Source organism: Aulostomus chinensis, chromosome 8 (assembly GCF_037954235.1).
Source record: "Aulostomus chinensis isolate RoL2024-O1b breed Wild chromosome 8, RoL_Achi_v1.0, whole genome shotgun sequence".
In the NCBI taxonomy this organism is placed as follows: domain Eukaryota; kingdom Metazoa; phylum Chordata; class Actinopteri; order Syngnathiformes; family Aulostomidae; genus Aulostomus; species Aulostomus chinensis.
The window spans coordinates 22,655,702-22,678,714 of record NC_141327.1 but is presented as its reverse complement, the minus strand read 5'-3'; the positions used below and the strand labels follow the sequence as shown (position 1 = coordinate 22,678,714).

Sequence of the window (23,013 nt, the reverse complement as noted above, 5' to 3'; positions counted from 1 at the left end):
TGATTAAAAACAGTCTGACCTACTCCCAATAAGTATCGAGTTCACCGAGATATTTTGTTCCTCCTGTATGATATCTCCGTGACTCCAGAGTGACTGACGGCGAACAACAGATACAGCAGAAGAAACAATGACAGAACTGCCAAAAAAATGTCTGTGTACAAACTGTCAAACGCATTGTCTCGTGTAATCCACGTGTTTCTCATCCAGGCATATGCTCAGTAATCCACAAACATTTTGATTAGGACATTTTTGGGGAGTTTTGCTCTTGTTTTGTTGCTGTTGTTTGCTGGCAGTCACCTTTATTTTCAAGCTAAAGGTTCGCTCTCTCTGCATTCTGTAATCACAAAGAAATTATTCAGGCTGGAAAATGCCTTGGGGAGCTTGTGACACCTATTTGTCAAGACTTGAAAGGCACAATACGCTTTTTGGGTGTATTTTTGTAAGGCGCTTCCATTACATTATAATTCCATTTTCAAGTCTTGTTAACTGAAACAATTTTCATTTTACTCATATTATCATTATTTTTATTAGTAGCAGTAGTAATGTGATATGTAGCATGCAAAATCAAACCTTTTGTCATAACTGCTGCTCCCACGTTGTTAGTAGTAAATGGCAACAAAGGCTGGTTGCCATCTCAGGAAAGGTTTCATCTCTTGTATCTGTACTTGTTATCATGTCTTCTTCAAGGAACATTTGAAATCAAGTTAAACCAGTGTTTATCCAGTCATGCAATCATGCACATCCGTTGTAAAATGCACATCACAACAAGAAGCTAATGCTGGTGCTCGTAACATTGATGCTTATACTGTGTTTGGCTGTATTGCAGAAATAAGTTGCTCAGATGCATTTCGAGTATTTTCTTCACCCCTATTCAGATAAACGGTCATTCAGGTCTGGTTACTGAGCGTGTATGAGTAGAGGGAGTTGGAAAGTGGGCATTGATTTGTCCTTTCAGATATTGGCATGCATGGACGCACACAACTCCACAGACACACGCACGACAGGCGTTTGGAGAGGTGTTGTCAAATCCTGTAATAAATAGCTTCCGTGTTTTTGTAATGAAAGCTCACTGTGTCTTTCACTTAGATTTTCTTCATTTCAGGTCAAGGTCACAGATTTATTTTGTTGCAGGTGCTCAGTAATAGAATCGTGCACCATGGAACGGTGTCTTATTTAAGTAAAAAATATCTTGTCTTATTTAGAAGGAGGGTAAGAGAGAAGATGCAGGAGAGAAAACTAAGTAAAGCTATTTCTTGCCTAAAGTTTTGGCTTATTTGCAACTGTAGTTTCAGGCCCAGGGAAGAAACACTGTGGTTCTATTATTACTCTATACTCTATACACCCCACTATTTGCATGAAGTTCACATTGCTGTATTTTTCCATGTGGGTCTGTGGTTCTATATTTCAGTGAGACACACATTGTGTAGCAAAACCTTACCCCTCTGTCTTTTTACCACCTTGAGAGGGAGCCCATGCAGAATGCTAATTACCTGCCTTGTCTATATCGATGACATGAATCAGCACGGCTCTAAAATACCGATCTGTCGTTGAAAAGCACAGTGATTTCTTTGTGGCCTGCATACACTGGTTTGAAGAGCTTGCTGACCTTTCTAATTGTGATTTTTGAAAGTGACTTTAGGTTTCTCTTTACAAATGTGACTATCACCTGGGTGTTACCAGATGTTGAGGTCTAAATATGCACCCTGCACATATTTTGTTATGTTTGTTTGGGTTGTCGGTCCATCCATTTGCATGTCACGTTATGACAGGACATCTCGGGAACACCCTTGAAAAAAAAAAACATCAACTGGGACTCAAGGATGAGCTGAAAGCATTTTTGTGGTCAAGGGTCAAGGTTAGTGTGGCAGACATCGCAGAAGCCTTCGACTACAAAGCAGTATTTCTAGTTTAAATTATTTCCTTGATAATACTCAGTATTATATATTGTACTTTGGACTTCATTTTAATTTTTGTTCATGTCTTTATTAGCCGTTCTTTGCCTTTTTTAGATATCTTTTCTCTGAACTTGGAAACATGATTGAAAGCCTGCCACAGACATAACCAAGGCATTATGGTTGAACAACTTCTCAAACCTAGACTAGAGTAAACAAATCACACATGCACATTATTTCCTTCCTGCATACTGACTCTTTTCCACCATTAACTAATCTGAGCTTGTCTTCACACAACATCATTTGAGACTCGACAAAAGCAGAATATTCCATAGCCAACTTCACTTCTACTAATCTGCATAGAACACAAAAACCCATACTTACCTGTACAAAGACAGCATCTTGTTGCATAGAACCATAATTGGCCACAAAAACACCAGTTTTAGCACATTTTCCTCCGGGATCAAGGTGTCTGCCATCGTTACTACTTGTGTTTTTATGGTGGATTTGATGTGGGCTACAGCTGTTAGTAAATGATGTTACATGTGGTACTCTCTGTGGAGTCTTCTGCAGAAGGAGAGAAGTAGGTGAGGAAGTGGAGGGGATGTAGCAGCGTTCCAGAATTAGTAAGTAGTGTTTTCAGAACTGTCACCATTTACATCCTGTCTTGGAAAACTCATTTCATACAAAAAGAGGAATTGTTGTGTGTATATAACACCAAAAAAAAAGACAGGCATCCAAGTTACATTGCTAATTTTTGCCACATTCAAGTTCAACAGAAGACTACCACAAAGAGAAAACAAGTCAATACTGAGTTTAACGGTGGATGGACGTGTAAACAAAGTCTGCTCACTCTGTAGAGACACCATGCTGAGATTAGACTGGGAAGAGCATCAGATGAGCTGTGTTTGGAGCCTGGATTAAAGAATGTTCTCTTGCTCATGCACATCATAATTACCTTTTGGGACGGACACACACACACACCCACACACACTATTTCTGCAGTTCACACCCATTATGAAAAAAATTCCAGTCCTAAACATCCACCCAAGGATTGTCTATACTGCTAATCCATCATTCTGAGGGCTACTGGTTTGCATTTTCACCTCACAGCGAGAAGGCTCTGGCTTCCAAACTGGGGCTTTTCTGTTTGGAGTTTGCATGTGTGGAAGTTGAATGAATTCAGGGTTCCAAATTGATCACAGGTGTGAGTGTAAATGTTTGTCTCAATAGGTCTGCCCCATAGCCTCCCTGCAAGTCCAAAGTATTTATGTAAATTGTAGTTTTATTATTATTCCATTATATTCATTAATTTTCACCACTAACTAGCTCAGTCCACCTCTGTCTGATCACTTATGACACAGGTGTCAAACTGATCCAGTAAAGGGCCGGTGTGGCTGCAGGTTTTCATTCCAAACAAGCAAAAGCAACACCTGATTCAACTTAAATCAATCAAGCTGTGTCCACACAGCTCATTTGTTGGATCAGGTGTTGCTTTTGCTTGGTTGGATTGAAAACCTGCAGCCACACCGGCTGACATCCCTGACTTATGACATCTGAAAAATATATAATTATTGGAATATCAGTGTTTTCCTCCTATCAAATAATTTTTTCTTACTGGAAATTAGATAATAAACGTTTGTTCTTAAGAGCACATACCGCAGATGGCAGCTAACATGTAGACAGTGTCAGGGGATTTAGGAATAGATATAAAATATAGCTGAAGCTGATGGCAGTGTTTTGTGGTTATATTTGTCATAAATTGCAAAGTTCTGACTTGATTATGGTTGTATGCTGGAGTGAATTACATAACGTAACTTTACACAGGGCTTTAAGACGGGTGTGTTTGCAGGGCTGTTTCTCTCTGCCGTGTGTATGAAGTGCACCAAGACTAAATTGGGGAACCAATTTTTGCTTGTATCATTCAGCTGCGGAGCTTGTAACTTTGCCGACTCTGTGTGAGAGGGACAGTCAGGACAGTGGATCAGCTCTGAAGTTAACACGTTACTCGTGCGTTGAGGTTTGCGAGGGTGCTATGCTGATACATACGCTGTATGCATTAGGCGGTTGTGTGTTAACAAGCAAAGGATCAAAATGGCTTAGTCATTTTAATGGCCATATTAAAAAAAAAAATCTGTTTAGAATTGACAGTTGGATCTTTTTTTTTTTCAATTATGCACCTCTTATATATGTAAATTGGTGGCCTAATATTACAGACCTTCTCAGAATTATGCAGTCAATGCCACCAACAGCGACTTCACAAATAAAAGTGCAGTTAATGACAGTCAGTAAAAGCTGGTTTGATCTGACCTTGTAAATGCACAATTTATGGCAGAGTGAGCTGTTGTATTGGATAACAAGTAGTGGGGAGGAAAAATCCCAGACAAGGATTCATCTATTTCCTCCTCATTAGCAATCTTGAGAATCTCACCTCCTCTCCATTCCGCCTTTGTCTCCCCACCTTCAGTCTTCGAAGGTCCCCATGGATTATGGGTCCTGCTGCTGAGTGTGTTTAACTAGATCCTTGCCTGTTCCTCTGCACTCTCTCACTCACCCATTCCCATCTATCTTAACAGTGTGTTTGTTTGTGTGTGTGTGTGTGTGTGTGTGTGTGTGTGTGTGTGTGTGTGTGTGTGTGTGTGTGTCTGTACACATACTCCTGTTAGATCTATGGTCTTTCTTCAATGTCCTCATTCAATTCAGTCCCCAGTTACAGAAAATGGAGAACTGAGCAGCTATCACTTATTGCCTACCTTTGTCAACAAGCCAATACAATCACCACGAAAAAGAGTAGCTCTCACAATCCATCTGCTTTGCTGTAGCTGACACACATATAAACACCCTTTCTTCCACACGCAAATGCATGTGTACAGCGTTGCTTGCGTGCAGCATCTCATTCATTCCCCTAATGAAAGCTCACTGATAAAGGCTTGTTAACACTTCCTCCCCTGAGGTTCTTAATGATAGCTACTATTCTTTTTGGCTAGAGCCTTACAAAGTCCTTTAGGTCTATAGTTCTGTTTAACATCAATTACCTTGACAAAATCCCATTGCAGTCTTGAAGGAAACTCTTTAGTTAGAAACAATCACATGCCACAGAGTGTAAAGAATTTCTCCCCTATGTCTTTTTTCACTGTCTCGGTCCTTTTTCATTCTCATTTTGCATGTGTGTCATATGTTCACTGCGGTGCTGTTTAACAAAGATGTCCTCATATACATACTGATCAGATGATCCTATCAAGGCAGTAAATGCTGTACTGTGTGGCTCCTGGGAGATGTATACGCCTTATCATACTATTGCCTTATCAGTTGGGTGGAGAGGAACAACCTAAAGAAGATTTGAGATATAAAGCATGATGTCAGAGTCAGTTCAGGTAACATGCAGAAAAATGGTAATGTAGCGTAGCGAGTGAGCGAGTCAATAAATGATTTGTATGAATGATTTGCTTGGGTCTTTTTCCTCCTATTCATAATTTTTAAATTAATTTGATTTCTACATCACCATGGCTGAGGGAAAAAAACACTCCATTGCAAAATAATATATACCCCTAACTCTATCTCGGGCTAATTTCACTAGATATTGTTGTCATAAAAAAATGCTAATACTAAAACTACAACTACTACGAGCCAAGGACAGAAAATAAAGCCTCCTATTAAATCTTATATTAAGATGCTTTGCTTTGAAATGTAATTGGATAAAAAGTCATTTGATGGACTTTTTTGTCTCCTTTTCCTTTCTATGATGCAACATTTATGTCACATTGAAGCACTGCCGACTTGTATCAGTGTGCATGCAATTCAGGTACTTAGATCTTGGCTCATTAAAATGCTACGCTCCTGATGGTGTGTTTCAAGGTGTAACACAATGAGCTAAAAATGTGATTAGCAGACGAGCTGTAGTAGCTGCCCATTTTTTATTCTTATGTACCCTAATAATGTGACTTGTTGAAAAGATGAAAAACTTTGGCACATCCCAAAAAAACAACCAAGACCTCTTCGGGCTCATGTCATGCAATATGTGTGTATTGGGATGGAGGGCAGGCAGAAGCATGAAACTAGGCATGAGGAGCCATAAAACCACGGCTTATGGATGCCCTGTGGAGGAGACAGGCGGCACCAAGGCAAACGTTACAAAATATCCAGTTCTGGTATAAATGCAGTGAGAGCTGTGCTCATATTCTCGGTTGTAAGTCAGTTGTAAATATTCCCTGTGGGTGTTTGGATTTTCCAGAGCTTTCTCTTGTCACCATTCGGTTACATTTGACATTTATAGACAGGTTCTAAAGGCACAGCCAGGAAAAAGTGTGTGTCCAGTTTGGTGACCTCATGATCGCATTGCTTTTTGCTGACTGTGTGGTTTTGTAGGTGTCTGCCCTTCAACTGAGTTATTTCGCAGAATTGTGTAAATCCATTCCAGTAAAGTTCAGCAACTCCAAGTTGAGGGGAAAGCCACATGTCTCCGCTGGATATGGTTGATTGCTGCTTGAAAGTTCTTGAATTGGAACTAGATTTACGTTCCAAACCTCACCAGTAGCCACTAACTTTAGTGAGTGACAAAAAGAAAGACAGTATAGACGGCTACAGAGGCTGAATGATATATCCTTAGAGGCGGAGTGAGGACCTCAGACATCCAGATGGAGTTTATAGTTGGTGGTGCTGCTGCTGCTTTTTCACATGGAGAAGAAACAGCAGAGGTGGACAGGTATCTGATGCCTCGTGTTGGAGGTGTTTTGGTGGCGTGTTCAACGGGTAGAACTGGAAGATGCAGAACAAACTGGAGGGTGAGTGAGTGATAACTGCTGCACCAAGCCGGCTACAGATAAGTAGCAGAAAATTATTTGAAGATCTAATTCAATGTTGTGGCAAATGCACTTGGATTGTGAGATCTGGAAAAGAAAAATCAATAACTCTGATTTTGTGAGGTTACAGCCAGTAGATGGTTATCTGAGCTCAACTGGATGTTTTATGCTGGAACTGTATCAAAGTCACTTTGCCTGGCCAAAAAGCCCATAACCTTCAATGTGAAACCACAACATTTCACACAGTAAACAAACAACATATAATTTGTTTGGTAAAGAGCTTAAAATGTTCTGGTTGGTGGAATTTGTTTTGCCTTCATGCTAAACTAAGCTACCGTCTCCATCTTCATATTTGACAGAAGAACATGAAAGTGGATCTTCTCATCTGACTCTCAGCCGGAAAGACAATGTGTTTATTTCCATAACTACTCCACATCCAGCCACGGTGTATACAAACACTCAACACAAAGACTAAGAATTACCTTCCATCCTCCAGTAAGTGCACGCTTGTCAGAGTAAATGGCAGTCTTGCTACTGTTGGTGGGCTTCTTTTTCATAAGCAATTACAAGACATTAAACATCTGTTTGGCAGACATGAAAGGAGGCTGCATTTTGTCAGCTCTTTTAGAGTTTGTTGAAAAATAATTATGAAGTCTCAGTGGCTCTCTGTGGGGCATCTACCCCCTCTCCCTTCCTCACTCACTTGAAACACACTGTGATTTTTTTTTCTTTTGCTTTAGTTTCTCGGAATCTCATGCGTGAGTGTTAATGATTTTAAGAGCTTTTTAGTCTTTACGCTCTTTTGCTCCGGCTCAGTTTAACCCCCTACCATTTAGGTGTTGATAGTGTGGTTTTGATTGAGTGAGCGACGATGAAGGTCATCGTGGGTGCAGACAGTTAGCTGCACCACCTGCCCTCTCCAGCACAGGCACCCACACTTACTCGATTGTCATTGATCTGCACTTAGCTGTTCAGTGACTACATAATGTGAGATGGGGGGGTGGGGGGGCGTAACCGTACACATCTACAGAGTGACGCTGCGTCCCCACTCTTTCTCAGTTATCGCAGCATATTTGATCTTGAATGCGGTCCAAATTGTTTGTCACAGCTCTCATTTGCATTCATTTGAAGGTTTCTAGTTTCCCTGTCGGATGGTGTTATACGTCCATAAAATCAGGAGTTTAAGTTCAATGCTCGTGCTGTAACAGAATATTATATATCATTGTGGTATATTTTGAAATTTTACAGTCAGTAGAATCCAGTACTGTATAGTACTACACCTCATCAGATATTGTCTGTTTATTTAAGGATTTTGAAATGAAATGAGTGTTTATTTAAGACATGTGAAATATGTTTGGGTTTTTTTTTAAACACGTAAACCAACTCGACATGTCTGAGAGAGTGGAGGAAATAACCTGAGCTCATTTAACTCTTCCCCTTCTCCCTGATAGGAGTATGAAAATGATACAAATAGTTCAGTGAAACTCAGAGATTCCTGATTTGTGTATCTGGTAGTATGACAGTCGCCATCACACACTCTTTTTCAAAAAGCCACACTATTTCTTTCCTATCTTATTCATGCGTAGTGAGACGAGTGCCTCTCAGCTGCATCATGAACATGATGACGCATATCCACAACGTGATGATCATTGCAACATCGTACGGCTTTGGGCCTCAGTATGAACTAAAGGTCATCCCCCAACAGTGACTTTATAGGTTTCTATTGCCCTGTAGTAAAGACGGCTGTCGTTGAACGTGTGAACCATTTCCTGAACAAGACTTGCCTCAACCACACACTCTAAGCTGTCATTGCATGTGTGAATATTCTCTTTTCCTTGTACATCCAGATCACATTCTGAATAAGATTTCATTCATGTTCGTACTTTGACCAAGGAGGATGTTGCAGTTTGCCTTTTTATCAGCAGAATTATCTAAGAACTACTGAGCCAATTCTCCCAAAACTATGTGGTGGGGGGTGTGGAACGTGAGCCAGAGAAGAACCTGTCGCAAAACAGAACCACTTTCACTTCATGTAATGTTGGAAGATCACGTCCCATTTTCACAATTTCATGAATTTAGAAAAATGATTATGTGGTCTTTAATGAAAGAATCTAAGGTTATTCTTAGGCCAATATGATTGCTTTTGTAGAGGATTTACAAATTAGTATTTTTCCCTCTTCAAGATTGCAAAGTGTCACATTTTTTAAATCTTCAAAAATTCTCAAGAAATATTAGAATACTCTGAAGTTTCAAAACATTCCAATTGTTTTGGAAGCCTGCAGGCAAAGTTGTAGATTTGTAAATTGTAGAGGAGTGGAGCTTGACAGGGATCAGTGATTTCCTAGTGCATTTCTAGTTTGATATGTTGTCATATGTTTGAATCTGCATGTTCAAGTCCACTGCATTGTTCCTCTGGTGAGAAATGTGCAGAAATGCCATACAGTGTCTGGAAAAGTACTGCATTATCTTAATAGAAACACAAGTTTACTAGTTTCAAAGTTTGAAATAGAGACCTGTTTCTGTTTAAAGATATTACAGTTTCACAGATCTTCAATTTCTCAGTAGATTGGGTAGCTATTAATGCAGCCAGGGGATTTTCACATGGGGTTTTCTGTGTTTTTATGCTACATCAAGAGCTTTGTCATTGTGGTGATTGGTTGAGGAAATAGCATCCTTTCTGGACATTTTTCCACGTTGCCTCTTTTGTGCAAACAGCTTATCCTAGACCTTCTCTGACTCTGATTAAGCTCAAACATAAAAGCAAATGTAGTGTGAAGGCAGTTTTCGTCTTGCAAGAATACCGTAAGATGCGTGCGTGCGTGTGTGTGTGTGTGCGTATGTGTTTGTTTGATAGAACTGGAACAAATAGGATGCTTTTCAGAAGGCAGGCCTATTTTATATTGCATAAATTTACATGTTATCGAAAACTTTAGATGTTTACCTGCTGCCTTTTAAACATAAGAAAGTCTTGAGTATTCCAAAAATAGAAATATATAATTTCAGTGCTGAAGAGATGTTTTAGAAACATTAAAAGTCTTGTTTTGCATACATTTTAGATTCAGACTAAATATAATTTTTTTTGGAGGAAGTATCATTCACCGAGAGGAAAAAGAAACCAGGGCACATGGTTTTTCTTCAGAAATATTCTTGAAGTAGTCCAGACAAGCCAGAGCATGTGAGCTCAGTGCAGGGTCCCCTGGTGATTCCGGCCAGCTCCATGAACAATGCCTGCAGTGTCGTCTTATCAATTGAGTCAGTCATTCCCTTGTATTATGTGCAATTACTGCTGAGTCACATGATAATGTTATTCATCACCAATGAATATGGTCGCCTGGCAGTGTCACTTTTAGAGCTGGCATTCCCCATGATGATGAGTCCTGTGTCCTAACATCTGTCCTCAGTGAAAACTAGCCAGGACTATATTTAGCCCACCCATCCAGCTTTATGTAGGTCAAGAATCCCAGCTACTCTTCCAGCGCTTGACTGCAAGGCTCGAGCATCCTTTTTGTCTATGTAAGATGCTGGCAATTGTTTTTTTTTGTTTTGTTTTCCCCTCTCTCTCTGACCACTCCTATTTCACAGGCAATATACGGCCTCAAGATGTTCTGAAAGAATTTTAGACCAAAATGTCTGTGTGTAAAATCCGAAGAATAGCTTTAGTAATTTTTTTTTGCTTCTTTTCTGTGACTGTAAGGTGTTTTCTGTCCTGTACTTCCCACTGAGGAGAGTAGCTGAAGGCTAGAGAAGTGTTGCTGCTTTGTAGTCTATTGATTAACTTTACCCATCCAAGGGCTGTGAGATTCAGATCTTTGAAAATTTAGTACATTCGTCATTGACTTAGTGTCAATATGTAATTCTTTCCCTCTTCTGGTTCATAAGAGTTGTAGAAAGAAGGCCTTTGAATTTTATTCTCTAATTCCCTCTATTTTAATGCTACATAATGTATTTACAAAAGAGCAAAGGTGGACAATACTTCATGTCTCCACATCTTGGCATTCAGTGGAAGTATAGTTTCCTTGATGCACACTTTGGGTTGCTCCCTGCAGGATGAGGTGCTATATGAAATACTTTCTGTTGCCTTGCTTTGGTACAAAGTGGCTTTAGTGAAATATTAAACACAAACCAAAAATGAAAATTCATGCCTTATCTACTCGCCCTGATGCTGATGGAATGCCCCAGTCCACAAAAAACACTGCTGGGCTTTCACTGGAGATGAAGGTGCCTGGAAGTGTTGAGGGAATCTCCCAAACAACTGAAGTGAAAAGAGACAATTTTGAAAACCCACAAAGTTCATAATAAAACCATGAAATGCTTCAATAATGCACATCCAAAGTAATCCAAGTGTCCTGAAGTCTAAATTTGAAAATTAGTCTCCATTCACCTCACTTGTTTGGGAGATTACTGCAGTACATCTTCCTTTAAACTCCAGCAGTTTCTTATGGGCTGTCAAACTTCAGCTTTTGTCAACATGAGAGTGAGTAGATAATAATTGTCATTTTCTTTCTTTTTTTTTCTTTTTTATTTTTTTTGAGTGAACTATCCAAAGAGATGAAGACACAATTTGCACAAGTTGGACATCAGAAATTGCCAGGGAAGTCTATTACTGGCTTGGAAGTAACAGGAAAGTAAGAAAATGATTCTCTGGAAGTGTATAATTTTTTAACTTTTGTAAGTCATCCTTTTTGTTGAAATCATAAATCTTGAAGAGGTGTTGGTGGAGGGGAGTTCAAAAGGATTTCAGGGTATTCCAGACCATCGAGAGGGTTTTACCACAAATGCTCTCCTCCCAGTGTCTTGGGCCTTCCCTGGGCACTGAGAGCAGCTGGTCTGCAGATCTAAGAGTTGGAGGTGAGAAAGTCACAGCCGCAAGGCCACTCAGTCACTTAAAAAAAAAAAAAAAAAAGCAATACAGTTTTCAATTCTGAACACACCATGGGTGAAGTCGCAGTAAAGTGAGCAGGTAGGAAATATGCTCATTTCTGTGAGATATTGTGCAAACACAAGCTGAGGTGTTTAGTCACAATTATCAAGATGGCTGGAAGGCAGAAAGGAGATTTTTTTTGTATCACTTAAAGAAAGAAAAAGATCCAAAGTCTGACTGACATGATATTGATGGGCTTGAAGTCCTCATACCATCACCTCCTTCCCTAGACATCCAAGACTGAAACTCAGTGAAGGAATAATATTTGCTATTGCACAAGTTTGAGGCAAATGTGATAAAGTAGAAAGTACTATTCCCCCTTTTACATGGAACAGGATAAAAGTTTTTAAAAAGTGCAACGAGCTCTAAGTATTCAAATTAAGACTAATACATAATATACTCAAAAATAATGAAGTAAAATCAAAGAATTAAACAATTCAAATTTTCACATACATGAAAACTGGAAACCTCAAGGTCTGTTGCACATACTGTAACCTTTGTATCTCTGAAATAATAGTTGCAATAACAGAAGAAGTATTATCGTAATAGAATGAACCAAAATGCGACATTACAGAGGAGGACTATTGAAGTCATTTTTGTGAAAGGAAAACTCACAAAAGTTGCTGAGAGTCGCTGCACTTACCATACGAATCTGAGCATTATATGGTATTGACAGACACGGCTGCTCACTCCTGGAACACTTGGGAAAAGTTTAATTTTGGGGATACTTTAATACTAGAAATGTGCCTATAACATTATAGACTATTATTCCATTTAAAGTAAGCGTAAGACATAGAACCTTGTTTACTTTTTTATTACTCATAAAATAATCCTCCGCACGTCTCTGAACACCTAAGATAAATGATTATGACGATGTAGCATATCAAGTAGATGCAGATTGAATCAAACCAATACCTGATCAAATGCCACAACAAAGAGATTAAAAAAATGCACAATGTGATATGGTTTCGGCAGGCTGCACGGTGGTGCAGTGGTCAGCACTGTGGCCTCACAGCAAAAAAGGTTCCGGGTTGGAGTCCCAGCTCCAGCACGGGATCTTTCTGTGTGGAGTCTGCATGTTCTCCCTGTTCCTGTGTGGGTTCTCTCTGGTACTCCAGCTTCCTCCCACAGTCCAAAGACATCAAGAGGGGACGAGGCTGATTGATACTCTAAATTGACCGTAGGTGTGACTGTGAGTGTGAATGGTTGTCTCTATGTGTTGGCCCTGCTATGGACTGGTGACCTGTCCAGGGTGAATCTCGCCCGTAGCCGCTGGGATAGGCTCCAGCCCCCCCCGCGACCCTTCATAGGAACAAGTGGAAGACAGTGGATGGATGGATGGATGGATGGATGGATGGATATGGTTTCACTCTCAAAGTGACTGAAAAGTTTTTGGGAGGTGAACAAACTCTGCTGGTTTAGTACAGTAACCGTATGGCTTTCTAAATTGAGTAAAAGACGGTGCGATGAAACCCTGCATGTGGTAGAAGTGTAGTGATGGAGAGAAAAGTGATTTGTTTAAGGGCAAAGTTACCAAAGTTTCTAAGCATTTTTTTTTTTTTTGTCAAATTTGACTGGCCATGTCACTTTTTTGTCTCAGGGAAGTTTACAAATTGTCAATCTCCTCCAGTTCATATTCATTCAGGTGTTTATATAATACAGATAATGTGCAGTGTTGTGTAACTCTGTGGATATGGCAATTGTAAAAATACTGATGCATCACAAGGCTTTTGGGGTGCAGTTTTGTTGTTTTAAACAAATTACCCTGGATGTTCCCAGATTTGAATGTGTTTGTGAATTGCAAGAGGGGCTTTCAAAAGAAAATACCTGTTAAATATAAGGTACTTCCCTGACAGCTAATTATTTTCTGAATCGTGCCAAATTCACAATGGACATTTTAAGCACGTTATATTTGTCAATCTAACAAAGCGTCCTGATTAAGTGTTGTCATAAAAGAGATCCTGGGCCAATTAGATTTTTAAAAAGATGGGCTCGCAGGCAAAGAACAATCTGCACATTTGTTTCCTTGCCAGCTCTAACAGACGGGACGCGGGGGGTGGAGGAGGAGGGGTGTGGGTGGCTACTGGGACGCTGGCTGCTTCTTCAGCCGCATCCCTCATCAGAACCTTCTTATGTCAAGATCAGTCACTGGTCACAATGAAACACTGCAGATGCAAAAAAAAGATGTACTTGACAGCCAAGACATTCTGCGAGGTACTTAATTTCTCGATATGCATGATTTTTTTTTTTTTTTTTTTTTTGAAAATACTTTATAAAGTAAACCAGCAAAGCAGAGTTGAAGCTATCTAGTTTTTACTATCTGGAACAGGCAAAAATAGCTGTTTTCCTCACAGACAATAAAGGTCCCATTAGGAACAGTTGTTAAGTTTTCAAATTTTCCACGGATTAAAACAAAACACACAATTTTTGAAACACTAAATCTCAAAACAATTACCTTAAAGCAGTTCTAATCAAGTTTCCCCTGTTTTTAAAAAAAAATTAGTTTCATTAGAGGATTGAGGTAGAGTAGAGGGCGACTGTAACCCCAAAGGTTTGCCTTGGGAGAACTATCAGTGAATGTGATGCATGTTAATCTCAATTTTCTCGATTATGTGTGGGACACCGTTCGTTCAAAGTCAGGGTGACTTTCTTTTACAGTGCCTCAGTCCTCTGTTGCAGCAAGAAACAGAGGGAGAGAGATGATGAGGAAAGGAGGGGGGAAACAGAAAGATGAACAGAGGAGTAAACACTGTGACAGGTGTCTGGCAAGGGACAGTGATTAGATTTATAAACCAGCCAATGCTATTTTCTTTGTTTGGGGACTGCTGTAAGACATTTAGCACTAACTGAGGCTCCCAATGTCCCACCACAGAGACACATATCCCTCCATCTCCCTCCCCTCCTCTACCGTGTTCTCTCACATTCTTCTTGCCTTCTTTCTACCCTTTCCTCTTTTCCCTAGGGTGCAATCAGATTTTCTCTGACCAAGATGGATTAGCTTTGAAAGAATCCTCTCTGGTTCCATCACCTTCCTTGTGCTTTCTACTCTACGGTCAGGGGTGTGTCCTCTCTCCCCACAGACAATTGGCTGGCACACAACATCCAATATTTTCTCCAGCTGAAGTGGAACTGAGCACATTAGGGATGGGTCTGTTAAGGTGATCAGACTTGCCTGTGAGATGCCCAGGGACCATTTTTCTTTATTTCAGAGCGTCTGTCTTTCTGACAATACTATAGATTTTCTATCAGCCCCTTAATTATGGCACCATGATTGGGAAAGTGATGGGCTGGGTCTCTGATATGAAAACTCTAGTATCAATTTGGTATCTGTCAGGGCACATAGCCTAGGTTATTAGACGGCCATTTGAAGAGTTATACGAAACGTTCCTTGCTTCAACCCCATTAACTTCCCACTGGAGCAGGCTATACGTTATTCTGCAGGCTCCTCTTGCAAAATCTGTGGGAAAAAGAAATGGCAGTAGTGCAAAAGTCTATGCCCTGATTCCACTTTTCAGTCAAATGGTTTTATAATTTCACAACCTGTTCAAGGCAGGAAATAAGCTTATTGGGTTTTGAGGGCTGCTGGCCTGACATAGTGATAAGTACTCTTCAGACCCATGGAGGGGTGGAAACCAGCGGTAAATGATCATTCAGTAAAACATTTTTTATTCAGCAGATTAGAAGAGGAAGCTTAGACTTTATTTGTCGGTCATCTCTTGTTTCCTGTCTCCCTGTAGGTCATCTGATGGTGTGTGTGTCGCAGGAACCGTCGTGGTGAATCGTCTTAAGATGGGTGAGATGGAAGAGGTTGACGTGGACCACATCACCACTGACATAGCAACACAGAAGGTAAATTAAAAGAAGACAAGTTGAAACAGGAGTCAGCGTGCTGCAGCTGCCTCGTGCTAATGCTAGGATTAGACTGGCACTGCTCAAGTCCTCCAATGAGATTAAATAAACCTGAGTAAACCCTAATGAGGATTTACAGGATGTGTGTGTGCATAATATCTGCATTGCATTTTATGTTTATGTTGTTTCTATCAAATAGAGAAAAGATTAGCGTTAGACTGACCAAATTAGCTTTCCCTCCTCTTCTCTTTTCCCTGTGGGATTGTGTGGCCAACCCGGCAACCTTTATTTATCTGACCATGTGGCAGATATTTCCTGGATGTGGCTTTCCCACAACACAGTTGCACCCTCCTCTCCACTCTAATCACATACAATACATACCTCCTGCCTCGCCTCTGAAGTGACTCACACAATCAGGAGAGAGAAAGAGGACGGAGTTGTTCAGAGTTTGACAGTAAACTGAAGATTGTGTCAACCAAATGGGGTGCCGCTACGCCAGAAATGAAATTGTATGTACTCTGATTTTACGTATTTTCCTAATAGAGCTTGATTAGCTCAGTCAACTGTCTGGTATATAAAATAAACAGCTATAGAAAAGGTTCTATAAATGGCTTGCATGCAGTTGTTGTGTGCGCGCGCGCGCGCGCGTGTGTGTGTGTGTGTGTGTGTGTGTGTGTGTGTGTGTGTGTGAGTGTGTGTGAGTGAATCACTGTCTTATATAATTGACCAAAGGCTACTACATGGCTGGCTGACTTTTGGTTCCGCCCACTCCTGTTGCTGGTGAAGGGAGGTTCCCTGCTAGGCTCCAGAATGTCACTGACAATCTGCTCATGCCGTCTTGATGAATGCATTGCCGTATGTGTGTGTGTGTGTGTGTGTGTGTGTGTGTGTGTGTGTGTTGTCGTCGTCGCTGCTGCACATTTCCCCTCATGTGTGTTGTGTCTGTTGTAGAAGATGAGGGGGGGAGGGAGAAGGGAAAGCGACATGACAAACATTAGGGGAGGGCTCACATGAAACTCAAGTGTAACTTGTGGAGAAGTTCGTCTTTAATTTACCTCGTTTTCGTGTACGTGTCTCGCTGACTCTATGTTATGTGTGAGTGTTGTGTGTGTCTGTAGGGGACCCTTGTTTGATCCTCCCCTGTCATTGCTGGCTCATGAATATCCCACTGACCCCAGAAAAACCGTCAGCTGAAACAAGAAAGAGACTCCGGTCACCTTTGATCTGATCTCTTTACATATTTTAGTCATCAAAGAGCCATTGAACACATGCTGTCTGCTGCTGACAATTACAATGAGACTCCTTCCACAGCTGCGGTCCTTAAGCTCATTGTTAATACGACTTTTTTTCCTCCAGAGCTTATTTGTACTCTTACTGACTTTTCTCGATGCCATTGTTTCTGGGGGATATTGTTTGTGTGTGGGAGTGGAGATAAGTTGGGTGTCTAGCTCATTCCTAATCATTTTCTTAGAAAAGTGAGGTGATGGATTGTTCCCAGCAGTCATTACAGTCCTTTACTTTGGACAAGTTTGCCTTGTCTTCCTGTGTTAAATGGTTCATCAAACAAGGCAGAGCTGAAGCGCACAGAGCATGAAAGATTGTTAGTTGTCAGTATAGCTGAGATGAGGAATCCCAGACTTAATATATCAAGATGCAGTGAGAAACTCAAAGGCGTCACTGAGGTGTTGCTGTTAAATAGATGTATATGGATTGAAAAGAGGAGTGGAGTTTTACATCATTTTTCCAGGTAGTTTAACTTATCGAGATTTAATAATCAGAGGTGCTAAAAGTGCACCCTTTCATCTCTCAGAGAGAAGTACTGATATTTGTATGTAAGAAAGAGGCTGATATAGAAAACGTACTGATTCAACCTATTTGCTAAAGTTAATGTAAAAAAGTACAGGGTCTTAAATGTACTCAAATTTTAAAGTAATAATTGGGTCTTTTTTCCCCCTTGCTTTACATGTATTAGCAAGTGGCAACCAATGGTTACCTGCATTTGCAGAAATGATGGAAAGTATACAAGTTTGTGCTCCCTTTAAAAACACAGTTCTGTTTCTTATTACATCTTTTATGTAATTTGTTTTAATCTTCATGCATCAAAACTAAAGTAAGAAGTCTGCTTTTAGAATGATAGTGTTGAGATATTTGTGACAAAATGTCATGAGTAAAACTGGTAAAAGTAAAACCTGTCAGAAATTTAAAAAAAAAAAAAGTATGGTACAGATATCTGAAAAAAAATCAACTTAATTAGAGTAACAAAGTGTTTGTACTTCCTTACTTCCTATGTCCATAATAACACCAACACTATGATACACTGCCCGACATAGTCAGTCCCCCAAAAATTCTCCTAACTTTCCAAAAGTGGGATATTCCCATCATACTTAATAAGCAGGAGTAACAAAAAAACACAGCTTTGTTACTGATTTAAAATATAGAATTACATTGGTAGATCCATCCATCCATTTTCTACCACTTATCCTGTTAAGGGTCGGGGGGGGGGGGGGGGGGCTGGAGCCTATCCCAGCAGTCTTCGGGCGAGAGGCAGGGTTCAAGATTTTGTTTACTCTATCTATACCAACATTAACTGCCGTCATCTTCTTCCTGGCCAACTTCAGTATAGCATACTATTTACATTATGCAACGTCTGTACAAGCAGCTTGGTAGTGTAAGCTGCACATTTGCAGAGCAGCAGCAGCGTCAGTTGCCCATCTGTGATGGGTTTCGGTGCAGTATTATACTCTATGTATGCCACCCACAGTTTGGCAGCTCTGAGATTCCTAAACACAAGCTTGTAAAACCGATGAAAATCAACATAGTGTAAAAAGCTACAAGCTGATACATGTTTATGTAGACAACTGTACTGATTAAACCAGAAGTATATAACAGAAAAGCAGAACTTCCTTTCTGGGGTAATGGCTGCCCCGTGCTGCTTTTTGTATTTGGTTCCAGCAACTTAACATTTTCCAACAAAGCTTAACATTTGTCAAACACAACTGATAGCTATTGTCCTTTTTTATCTTGTAACATTTAATTGAAACATCTTCCCTGTGGATATCTATGTATGTAAGTCAGACATGGTTATGTCTACACTGCAAGCCCAAAATAACCCTGTTTCTTCATTCCAATGTTGTCTACATGGATCATGGTGAGGCTGGAGACGTTTCACCTGGGACTACATGTATGTCGTCATAAAGTGGATATTTAAGAGCCTTTACAAGATTTCTCTCTTAAAACAGGTCATTAAAAAGTCAGCAGGAGACATTTTCTACCCACTCTTTGTGCTGCTGCTGAGTCGTCGTTCCAGCCAGCAAATAACAGAGGCTCGAATGAGAAGTCTGGTGTGGTTTTGTTTACTTTTGTTTGAAATCAAGCATCCATTGTTTAAAAAAATCTTGAAAAATGTAGAGTGCTGACTCTACCACAGGTACTCTTGGTGCTTGACAGTGACTTAGAGGGGAGAGCTTAGCTAATGGTCAATTGTGGATAATTAGCCACTGTTTTCTTTATTGGAGAAGTTCCCTGAAATGACTCCAGCAACAAAAAAAATTACTGTGTTTCCTGGTAATAGGCTGTAATTGAGTGATTACAACTATGTTATTTCCCATCTTTATTATTATGAATGCTTCATCCATAGCACACAAATACTGTAGCTCAGGAAAACACTGGTCAATTTATCATTTCACTTGTTTGGTTCCAAGAGGTTATTCTGTAACAATCAGTACCCTGTCTGTCGATTCATTATTTCAAAAGGAAAACAACACAATGGTGAGTTGATGAGACCAAAATGGCCTTGGAGGTAATAAGTTAGCGGCCCACTCAATCAGCGAAGTCACAGCAAGTGTTTTCTGATTGCCGTGAGGACAGAAATACAACAGGACAGACTAGCTGAATTCTAACCAGCATTCATGGTGCGGCAAGTTTGACACTAATGTTATGTTGCATCTGACTGGAAAAGCTAACATTGGTCACTGCCACAACCGCCACTAAACTACAGTGTGTGTCACATGAATTATAGTCTCAGGCTGAATTTTTCATGTTTGGTCATTTCCAACATATTTTATAGGTAATAACGATTAGCATAGCCACCAAGATTTCAGAAAAGTACCTCTATATTGTCTAAAAAAATGTTAAAGTCATTAATATCAACCTTCTCTCTCCTATTTTTCTTTTCCAGAGTCCTTTGGTTTGTGAGTCTGCATCCCACGCCTGCAATGACAGAGAAAATATCCCACTGACAGGACCAGGTGAGATTCTGTCCCATAGAAGCATCACCCATTACAATGAAAATCCCAAATACCCTTGTTCTCTAATGTTCATTTCTTTCTAGTCTTTCTTCTTGTTCGTAAAACTGGACACTCTTAATGGCCTAAGAGAGAATTATGAATTAAATCATCTATAGTAAGGCTTCAGCCAGTTTCCCTGCCTGAACCTCTTCCTTTATTCAAAAGTCCCTTAATGTTGTTATGCATTTAATTAACATCAAACCGCCCTTGAAAATCCTTTCCAGTAACGAGATTTGACACTTCTTAAGTATCCGATTTGATTAGAGTGTACATTTTACTGCCTCAATTAATGCTTGTTTTTAAGTATGAAATAGAACAGAGGGAGGAATCTAAACCTTCAGTCTTTGCAGAGTAGTTGCTAGCTGCATGAGAGTAATTTAGTGGCAACGCAGAAAGCTAGCTTCTTCTCAGGAATAAAAACAGAGAATTTTAGCCAGAAAAATGAAAAAGATGTAGACAGAAGATAGGATTGATTTGACAAGGTCACAGCTCCTGCTGTGTCAAAACTTAACAGCCTTTCTTCCACAGAGACTTCGCAGGCTAGTTTTTCATCCCTTGCATTAATATTTTTCCACACATCCATTTTCTCTATTTCCCAGATTTCCCACCACCCCACTGAGCCCACCGGCAGCTCCATTCCTGTTGTCATGGTGTCATTGTTGTTAACTGTTTCTACTGTGATTAGCTAGTAAACTACTGTCCTGTTTGCAGGTGCACATCTGCAGCCTGTCAAAATAGTATCCTCCCAGCAGACCCCGCCAGATTGAGTAATGCAATTTAGTCTTCAGCTTTTATTACCTTTCAGAATGAGCATGCTGAGAGCGGAGAGATAGGGGAGGCCGTGCACAGCACGTCTCAGGAAGTCATTTTCTTAAGAGGTGTATGGAAGGGAAATAACAGCGTCCGATTGGTAGTCAGATTAGTGTGTCAGCGGGGGGAGGGGGAGGTTCAGGGGTTAATCCACTTCACTGACGGAGGTTAAAGGCAGCAACTGTCTCTCTTCCGATTAAGGTTATGCCTGTAACCCTTCTCTCCATATGTCCTTAGCACCCCCACTTCTTTTGCCATCTTGTCTGAATATCCAGTTTCACTTAAACACAATTATGAAATCTTTCTGGGGTTTCTTTGAGGCCAGCTTTAACTTTTATCAGCTGTAACAACAAAAAACCCTCATCCCCTCATTATCTTTTCTCTCATACGTGCATGTTTCTAAATATATATGCTAACGAATCATCTCATATCTGTAAAATTATGATGGAGCAAAAAATAAGGCTTGGAATTGTTTGCGTTAATTTGATTGAGTTGTTACATGACAAACTGGAATCTGTCTGACCTATCCCAGAAGTGTTCAGGCGAGAGGCGGGGCTCACCCTGGACAGGTCACCAGTCCATCACAGGACCAACACATAGAGACAAACAACCATTCACACTCACAGTCACACCTACAGTCAATTTAGTGTATCAATCAGCCTCGTCCCCTCTTGATGTCTTTGGACTGTGGGAGGAAGCTGGAGTACTAGAGAGAACCCACACAGGAACAGGGAGAACATGGAGACTCCACACAGAAAGACCCCATGCCCGAGCCGGGGCTCGAACCCTGAATCTTCTTGCTGTGATGCCACAGTGCTGACCACTGCACCACCGTGCAGCCCTCATGTGGAAAACTTTTTTTAAACACTCATTATATTTTTATTTAAAAGAACTCATTGCAAATACCTACATTGAAAAGCTTTAATGAAAAACTTTCAGAATAAAAGACTTTGAAATATATTCTGAGGTCAAACCAGGTTCTAGTACAGTATGAGGCATCTGTAAGTGTGTATGTGTGTATACGTGTGTCTGTGTGTGTGTGCGGGCTGTCTTGAGTTCTAGCAAAAGCTCTCTTCCTCTCCTATGCACGTTTGACTGCCTAGTGTGAGATTGTCAACATTTCACCCCGGGTGCTTCTGTCCCAACTTCTCGAGTGACTTCCTTTTCTGACTGCAGTCCTGGAAATGAATAGAAGTGGTAAACAGTGTTCAAGGCTCATAGCATTCTTGGCCTCTGCTGCCAGCATGCAGATAAGAGCATTAGAGCTGTTCCTCATTTCCAGTCTTCGATTGCTGCTATTAGCCACTCAGTAAAAGTGAAGAAGATGTGGCTCAATTTGAATTGGTTTTAATGGGAGAGTTGGCAAGCAAAGCTTCAAATGATTCAACTGTGTCTGCACCTCTGTTGTACAATAAACAAGCAATTAAAATGGAAATAGAGAAAATTATAAGGTAAAGATTAAGAGAACAAGGTCTCTGTATTTCACTAGTGCAGTGCAGCAGTTGCTTGGGCTCCGTGATTGCTGCTTGCAGCTTTTGTCACTCATCAATGGGACATCAAATCATTGATATAAATACATGCATAGAGGGCAGATGACTTCTGATCACGTATAACCAGACCACTGACAGAAAGGGTTAACCTGAACTTTCTAAGTCCATGGGTCAAGTGGGAAGCACGCAACTGCGAGTTTATCAGTTGGACTGTTTCTCTTAAACTACTTATTTGAAAAACTATTAGACTGAAGATTATTTTTTTTAGATCCATGTTTTGACTGAGTGCTGTCATCTTTGCAACCAGCATCAAAGTTTTTACACATTCCTTGACAGTAGCTCAGCCAATTTACAAGAAAGCATGGATGAATACATAATTATATAGTCCTCCCTTAATCAGAAAGATCGTCTCTGCTGCCACAGAGCTAGAAAGAGAGAGAGAAGGCATGCCTGGAAGATGAGTAATATCTTATCTTTGGCAGACTGTTATTGGTCATTGAATTTATTCATCCATCCATTTTCTGTATTGCTAGTCCGTTAAGGGTTGCGGAGGCATCAGGAGCAATTAGGCGCTCAGTATCTTGCTCAAGGATACTTGGACATGGTTCCTGGGGGATGTGAGGATCGAACCAGCGACCCTTAGGTTGCGAGACGGCCACTCTGCCTCCAAGCCATGCCGCCCCCTCACTGAATTTAATTTGTGCTCTTTACCTAATGTGACTTTTCAATTGTTTTGTTTCTAGACACATCAAAAATGTGACTGTGGAACTGAATATACCTTTTCTTCTCTCCCTCTCTCAGTGTTCAAGAACCCAGTATGTAAAGTGTACAGATTTCAAACGGTGGACAGCAAGTGGATGCTTGTGCGGGAACAAATGGAAGAATGCACGTTGTCCTTTAGCATCCCCAAACAGCTGCTCTCACTCTACATTCAGGAGGACATGAGCAGGTATGCAACTCTGGAAT

The 23,013-nt window shown here is 40.4% G+C and overlaps 1 protein-coding gene across 12 annotated transcripts in view; it reads left to right on the top strand.

Moving 5' to 3' along the window:
• inpp4b (inositol polyphosphate-4-phosphatase type II B) overlaps window positions 1-23,013 on the top strand; it is a 232,724-nt gene that overhangs the window by 151,117 nt on the left and 58,594 nt on the right. For all 12 annotated transcript variants that reach the window (XM_086211739.1, XM_086211737.1, XM_086211738.1 and 9 more), the window contains 3 exons: window positions 15,350-15,461; window positions 19,639-19,708; window positions 22,849-22,996. In XM_086211739.1, the coding sequence (XP_086067865.1) occupies window positions 15,350-15,461; window positions 19,639-19,708; window positions 22,849-22,996 (330 nt within the window). The remainder of the gene's footprint in view (window positions 1-15,349; window positions 15,462-19,638; window positions 19,709-22,848; window positions 22,997-23,013) is intronic.